The 7,914-nt window shown below is 40.9% G+C and overlaps 1 protein-coding gene across 2 annotated transcripts; it reads right to left on the bottom strand.

Annotated features, from left to right (window-relative positions):
- Positions 1–2,260: 2,260 nt before the first annotated feature.
- LOC122975591 (IKBKB interacting protein) lies at positions 2,261–7,492 on the bottom strand. 2 transcript variants are annotated; one of them, XM_044344094.1, is made up of 4 exons: positions 7,063–7,492; positions 6,854–6,971; positions 3,316–3,537; positions 2,261–2,940 (listed from the first exon to the last, which is right to left on the bottom strand). In XM_044344094.1, the coding sequence occupies exons 1-4, from the start codon at positions 7,257–7,259 to the stop codon at positions 2,374–2,376; spliced, it is 1,104 nt and encodes a 367-aa protein (XP_044200029.1). In that variant the 5' UTR covers positions 7,260–7,492; the 3' UTR covers positions 2,261–2,373. The 2 variants fall into 2 exon arrangements, with proteins under 2 accessions (XP_044200029.1, XP_044200028.1); XM_044344093.1 differs by lacking the exons at positions 2,261–2,940; positions 3,316–3,537 and adding an exon at positions 3,696–5,389.
- Positions 7,493–7,914: the final 422 nt, after the last annotated feature.

Genomic DNA, 7,914 nt, shown 5'->3' with positions numbered 1-7,914 from the left:
TGCCTGTTTTCATGAAAAAAAAGAAATGGCTTCATGTATAAATGTGGGATGACTTATGAACATGTTGACCAGAAGTCTCTGGATCTGATTTGGACAGATTGAACAACGTGCATCATTCTTTCTAAGCAGTGTTCCTGAAATATTGGTCCTGAACAAAAGTGTATCATGGACCCTTTATGGGTTGACATGACATCCTGATATGTACAGAATAATCTCTAATTATTTCTTTAGGGGCACATTTTTAAATGCTTCTATCTTGCTTCTATTGTGGCTCACACTGATATCTGCTTATAGTGGCAAATCCAATTTTTCCCACCCTTCACATGTGTAATGTGCCTGTTGATGTAACTAATGCATGATTCCTTATGAAGATTCCTCTTCAGCCATGACATGAGTGATTTGGGTCTTATCATACGTTCATGAGCTTAGGTCCCTGGGACAGGCATGCAAATTCTCTCATAGATGTTTAGCTGGGTTGGCATGTGGTTGCTGTGAAGCCCCCCGTCACATGATTCATACTCACTCTTTGCTCCATGCATGGAAGCATCTACACTTGTTATGTTGCCACAATCATTTATAACTTTTTCCTTTAATTGAGTACAATGAATTTATACCCTTCTTTTCAAAACAGTACTTACAAAGTTATTTAACAAAGGTAGGAATGAAAACTTGAACTAAAGGAGACATGGACATTACTTTTAAGAGAACTCTAAATGTAAAGCTATTACATAAAGAAAAAGCCAAGGAACACAAGTGAGGCTTTTGAGGATGTTGATAAAACTGGGATTTTCCTGGCAAGAGTCTATTTCAAAGTTAAAGAGTTACCAGAGCAATATCTCAATCACCTAAACTTGTCACACCTGCTCTGAAGAATCAGGTCTCTGTGGTTGCGGGGCACAACAACTTTTTAAAAGAACAAAACAAAAGTAATGCAAATATTGAACATTAAAACATTGCCTTACCTTGTAACTGATTTTTTATGTGAAACTGTTTTATTCAGTGTTTTTACTGGTTTTAATCCCTGTGTAGGTTTGTTTTGGAGAGGAGGAGACCTCTGTGGATGATTCAGCTCCCAGTAAAAACATCCTAAACGATGAACACTGAAGGAATCCTATTAAAACATCTTATTTGTAATGTGTGACAAGAAGCCTTAGTTACTGTGGAGTCATTCCTGTGTGCCCAGTTCTTTCATCTGCAAGAAGCAGTAGCAGATAACTGGTCATTATCTCTTTCCTGCAGTTCTGCAGCTACTTCACCGGAACACTTAAAAGTTATCTTTTTTGCTAGAAGGCATTTGGACATTCAGTAACTCCTTAATTGCCCAGCGGAGGCAACGAAATAACACATAGTTTGGTTAGCAAACTGTCTTGTGAAACAGAAATGGTAAAGGGGAGGAGCTTTCATCCAGGGTGCACCATATAAACCTTGAAGTGTATGATGTGGTTAAAAAATAACCTGAATTTATAAATCTCAGCTTTGATATTTGAGGAAGAGAAAACAAGGACTTGAGGTGGGGAGTTTGAAGTCTTGAATGACTGAGATTCTTAACATTCATACCACAATCTGTCGTTTTTAAATGCAACTTTTTTGTAGGGACTTTTGGTACAACTTCACCTACTTCCAAGGTACATGTAGATGAGAAATAGTCTCATGATTTATGGGTCAAAACCCCAGCAATTCTTGTAGAAATAAAGAGCAAATTAATTGTGAAATTAACATGTAAAGATTGTGACTGAAACCCTGATGAAAAAAATTTTGGTTTCATGATGCAGTTGTTCTTTATACTACAAGTGTTACTGGAGTTTTGGCAACTTAAGCCCGTATTTATTGCCAATACTAAATACTTGACCATATTCGATGTCTGTTAAGATTCTCAGTCATCAAAGTCATGTTTATCCAAGGAGAGTTTAATTGAAGGCGACTGGGCTTCTTGGTTGTTGATACTTGAAGACGTTTCACCTCTTATCCAAGGGACTTCTTCAGTTTTGTCCACATTAAGGCCAAAATAATTAATTCTCACCCCGTTTTCAGAGACTCTGAATGACAATTTCACCACAAAACATGAAAAACCCAAGAAAATGAGGAGCCCAGGATGGAAATAATCTTCATCCTCACCTTGTTTTGCCACATTCAATATTAAAAAACATGTTAAAACTTTTAGAAATGTTGACAGGCTAGCTGCGGGATTGTTCACATTTACACTTCTTAATGTGCTTCAAGGTTGTTCAGACAGAGTTTGTTCAACAAAGTTTCATATTCGTCAAATTTGTACAAAAAAGGTTTATTTCAGTAAACCTTCACACAGTAGTTTGACAGCTGAGCAAAAGCCAAAAAAAAGCAAACAATCAGTCTCCACTCGTCTGAGGTTGATGCTCATGTTGGTTGGTTTATTTCTCCAATATCAGATAGATCAGCTATTTCACTGACCTGTTTACTAGTAACACTTAAATCTCCCTCCACTGCTGTGAGGTTAGCCAGTGTCTGTCTAAGCTCAGCAATCTCTTGCTCTCTTTGGGTGAGATCCTCTGCTAGTCTTCCTATCCGAAAAATCAGATCTGACAGCTGAGGCTCAAACGCCTGGAAGTCTCTCTTAATAGCGGCCACCTTTGGTTTCAGGTCACTGGCAAAGGTCACTGTCTTTATCAGGCGAGCTCTGCCGCTCTCTAGCTCCATCAGTCGTTCAGAGATCAGCTTGTCAGCAGTGGTGAGCTCAGGGATGCGGCGGCGGAGCTGCTCTATGGCCTGAGTGTTGCGTTCAGACGAAGCGCGGAGATTAGAGACCCGGTCGATGCTGTTGGCCAACACATCGCCGATGCGTTTGACCATGTTATGCTCAACCTGAGCCGTCTTATCTTCCAGCTCCCCCAACTGAGTCAGCAGAGTCTCCAGCTCCGAGTGCAGGCCGTCCATCCTGCGAACGTCTGTCCTCACTGACGCCACCTGGACGGTCAACACAGGAGAACAGAGGCTGAGAAACCAAACAACACCAGGAAAAAGTTTCTATTGTAAAAAAAAAAATTAACAAAAAAGTGTTTCATCTGAGCTAAATTAGCTCCTTATTTGTGCTGATTAAATTCAGATGTTTGTTGGTATCACTCACTCACAAGTTAATAATGAATAAATGTATCTCCTGAAGAAGAATTTAGTTCAGAGAATCCAAGAAGTTCATGTTCTCTTGTGCAGCTTTACACTTAATAGTGTTTGTGCCTATAGTTTAATTTGGTTGCCTACATCTGGAATCTGAAATCATATGCTGCACAATTTTTTCCCCTCTTCTCTTCTTCCTCACAAGAAGAAGCAAAGAAGCTCACATACCTTGCTAGCAAAGTCCTTTGTGATGGCGGAGGTGCGTTCTTCAATCTGCGCCACGGCATCTGTCAGTGTGTTCAGGCTGGTCTGGAGCTGAGCCTTTTTCTCAGCTAACCCAGAAGCCCACTCCTTCAGCCGGCCGACATCCTGCTCCAAACCTTCCAGCTGAGGCTGCAGATTCCCCCGCTGACCCCCCAGACCCTCCAGCATCAGCTGCACGCTCTCACACTGCAACAGGACATACAGTACATTGAGTGAAAAGTGCAACAACTACAGTATTTGTGGGTTTATGCAGGAGGCTTAATCAGCAGTGAGACATTAAAATACATAATCTCAGGGTTCACTCCTCTATGAACAACACAGAAATGGTACAAATAAGACGTTCACACTAAAAAAGGTGATTTTATTAAATAAGCTCAGTGATGACATCATACAATCATAATGCTTTCAATAGATGAAATCAAAATGCCCGATGTCCGATGACATAAAAACACACAAAATAGTTCAGCTCATCTGGTCCAGATCATTAAAAAACAAAACCCTATTGCCTTTAAGTTCTGGTCTGTAGAAAAACAACCAAGAAGAGTAAACATGAAGTGATGTTGACTGACAGGTAACTCATTGATTGGACAATTTTGGTGCCCGTCACCCTGTTTTACCATCAAGTAGTGAGAAACAAATAGAAATGTGAGAAAAATAGGCGTCTTGTACCACAATATTATGATGGGACTATTTACTAAGTGGTTGCTACATTTCATGTTTTTAACATTTTTAGGAACTGCTGAAATACAACGTTATATATATATATATATATGACTAATGATATTTATTTATAAAAGCTATTCCTCTATCAGCATCATCAAGGTAACACTTATATTGATATAAGAGTGGCATAGATGCTGTATCAGTGCAAATGGCTGGCTTGAGAGTGATCCTGCATATTTCATAATATTACAAGTGAAAGCTAAATGTGTCACTCCGCATTAAACAAATCAAACATATTGTTGATTGCAATTATAACACAGAGCACGTATCCTTGAGTTTGTGTTGAAATCAGTGAACAGTTATGCAATGATTGTCACATTTGTCTGACATTAAAGTGAGGTACACATTTTATAAAACGTTAATACTGAACTTAAATCGCCGTCTAGAGCAAATAGTAAGACGGCGAAGCTCCTTTTTTCTAGCTGCATCATTCAGTGACGTCATCAAGAAGAGCTAGATCGTCCTGGTCATCTTCTTCCCACTCCTCATCATCTTTCCATTCTTCTTCCTCCAGATTATCAGACTCCTTTTCAACCCTATTTTCCCTCAACACCATGGTGAGTTCACGGACCGCCTCTTTAACCACGGACAACTCGTTCTTCATCTTGAGGATGCTGTTTTGGGCCTGCAGGGTGTCCAGCTCCTGTCTGATCTCCAGGATTTCATTGAGCGCTTTCAGCATGCTGTCCTCAGTCCCAAACACCTGTAATGTCACCTCCTCCAGCCGTTTCTCCGCCCCGCTCAGGTCTCCACCCAGCCTCAGGATGGAGCGAACCGCCTCCTCTACCTGCGGCAGGTGCTCCTCACACTCCTGCGCCCGGGGAATGTGCTCCTGGAGCTGAGAGCTGAGCTCGGCCTCCCTGCGGGACAAGCTGCTGAGCTGCTCCTCCAGCTTGTGGATCTGCTTGGTGTTCCAGTCCAGATGTTCCTGGGCTCGCTTGGTGTCGTCTTCCTCTGTCCGATCCATAGCGCGGGCGTTCCTCTTTGTGCTGTCCTCAAGCTCCTCCAACTTTTTTGCCAGCTGCCGGGCCCTCCGTTCGGCCTCGTTCACCTGCTCTGTGGCTCCGCTGTGAGCTTCCCGTGACTCGGCCTTGAGGGCAGTCAGGTCAGAGGTGACGGCGGCCAGGTGCTCCTGCCACGTCTCGGTCACGTTGAGGAAGTGAGCGTTGACCATCTGCAGGTTGCGGGAGGCGGAGTTCTCGTCGGCCTGCATCGCCATGATAACAGCATGAAGGGTGGAGATGTCCTGTTGGAGTCTTGTTGCCAAGGTGACGGTGGAGAGCGCCTCTTGGAGGTCGTCCTGAGAGGCGGCAAGCTGCAGCCGCAACACAAAACAGGAGGGCTGTTTCTGTGGGAGCTCTACGGTCCTCAGTATTCATGATAATACAGATACTACAATACTACTGTCAGACAGAATACTACAGTACATACAGTAGGATACACAAGTGCAAAGTACACAACGTAAGTAAACTGTAAAAAAAAAAAAAAAGAAGGAATTTCTCAAAAGCTCACACAAATGTGCTTGGACTAGTAAGCAGGATGCAAGAAAGACAATTTGTGCTCAGCTAAAAGTAGTTTTTCTTAAATTTTCAATGAACACAAACAAAATCTCAACATGCAGAGGGTTTTGATATAATTTAAGGCAGTAGCTCACAATTTTATTTTACTTGTGATCCCTTAAAATAAAGAAATGTTAACTTGTGAACCCCAACATTACAGGTTGATTATGTTTATGAGCTGTTAGAAGTGATTTTTCTCTACGCAGGTTGTTCCATTCAGATATTTATTATGGAGCTGAATAGGAACGCAAAGCAAAGATAAGAGAAATATCAGATAAATAAAATAAATTTTATATAGCAAAAATGAAATATGTTGTTTCAACATCTCATGACCCCTTAGATTTCTCTTGTGACCCCTCCTGAGGGGTCCCAACCCCCAGGTTGGGAACCAGTGACTTAAGGAGCCTCTGCACTCATTTCCCTTCTCACTAAACCAAATTAAAACTGTTTGTCCAAATCTCAATCTACCTATAAATCTACTTTTGATCCTAAAAGTGAAAACGAACAGAAAAACCATTATGTTTTCACGCAAAGGGTCATTTCACTCAAATTAAAAAAAATAAGTCTCATATTCTCAACTACTTCTAACCATGAAGATACATGTTTTTGTTTTATTTGTCCAGGTTTTGAGATATCTGTCTCTAAGATTTCTATTACCTTTCATCTGTGGTGCACAAAGCACTGAAAACTTACATTTTTAAAAAACTAGAAACAACATTATGCTTCCATGTTAGTCTGGATAACACACACGAAACGCTGTCAACAGTTTTTGTAAGGGACTATTTCTTTGGTAGAAAATAGTTCCACTTGTAACTGTTCAAAGTGGGGACTGTGAACAGTTTCCTCCACTGTATTGGTGTAGAGGTGAAGAAATCTTGACCTCAGCAAATTAAACTAAAACCGTCTGCATGGTCAGATATCGATATCATGATATGAGACTAGATATCGTCATAGGTTTTGAATATTGTCATATAGCATAAGTGTTGTCTTTTCCTGGTTTTAAAGGCTGCATTACAATAAAGTGATGTAACTTACCAGATTATTTATCAAAAATCTCATTGTGTAAATATTTTGTGAAAGCACCAGTGGTCATCCTTACAATACTGTCACAATATTGATATCGAGGTATTCGGTCTCAGCCCTAATGAGAAGTATGTTTTGTTGTAATTTGGGTGAACTGGCCCTTTAAACGTCCACTCCTAAACTCAACTCAAACGTACCTTTTTAGAAACTTTAAGAACTTCTTCCTCCATGTCGAACAGACTCGAAGTCTTTCCCTGTAAAAAATGGTACTTTTCTTCAATTTCGGAGAACCTCTCATTCTGTTGAAGCACCACCCTGAAAACCAAGACAGAAACACTTAAATCAGAGAGGAAACAGCGGAAAAAGCTCCTTCTAACAGAAATATCTTGACTGTTTTCTGACTTACCAGCTCAGTGCTCCGCATGCTGCAAACGACAACAAGCACATTATGCTTTTCAGGTCCAAACTCGAAGACGTTTTATTTGCTGCTGCGTTGTTTCCAACTTCTGTCTTCGCCTTTTCATCTTTGGTATTCGCAGGCGACGTTTCGGACAGCTCATCACTCTGCTTTGCCTTCTTTCTCTGCTTTACTTCACTCGGCATCTTTGCACACTGACACACTGTTAACTTTGAAGGAATTCAACAGGCCTACCAGTAAAAAAGACCACCTATCTATTATTCGTTACGTTGCAGACTAAAATAAGACATTTGTCTCCCTGATAAGTGCATAATGTAGAATGATGAAGTCACAAAATGGTCCACAGCTGGGTTTTTGCGTAATGTTACAGCTATAAACAATGTTTAATCCTTTCCCTTTTTCCTAGGAAAAATGCGGCCTTCAGGTGCTCCTCGCAAGCTCGTAAATACGTATACACAGCTAACGGCGGGAGTGCTTTAGTTGGGCCTTGTGACAAATATAGTCGTTTTGTGTGGCAGCTTTGTCGCAAGCTGAAGCGATACACTGGTTTTAAGTAAAGTTATAGCTTTCAATCATAATTATCGATTTGTTGAAACGTTCAGTTAGGGTTAGAGTTAGTTCAGTTGAGCTACGATTGTGAGACTCATATTACCGACAGCACATGAAGCTCCCTAAACGCGTCAGCCAGCCACGTAGGCGATGCCAGCATTTTGCCGAGTTTGGCCACCATAACTGAATTAATGGTGTCTGCAAGTGGAGCTGATACAATTAATAGATTGATAGAAAATTACTGGGCAACGATATTGATTATTATTTACTCATTTATCAAAGAAAATATGT

This window comes from Thunnus albacares, chromosome 23, assembly GCF_914725855.1.
Source record: "Thunnus albacares chromosome 23, fThuAlb1.1, whole genome shotgun sequence".
Classification (NCBI taxonomy): Eukaryota; Metazoa; Chordata; class Actinopteri; order Scombriformes; family Scombridae; genus Thunnus; species Thunnus albacares.
Note: the sequence above shows the minus strand (reverse complement) of the source record. Positions and strands in the feature narration are given on the sequence as shown.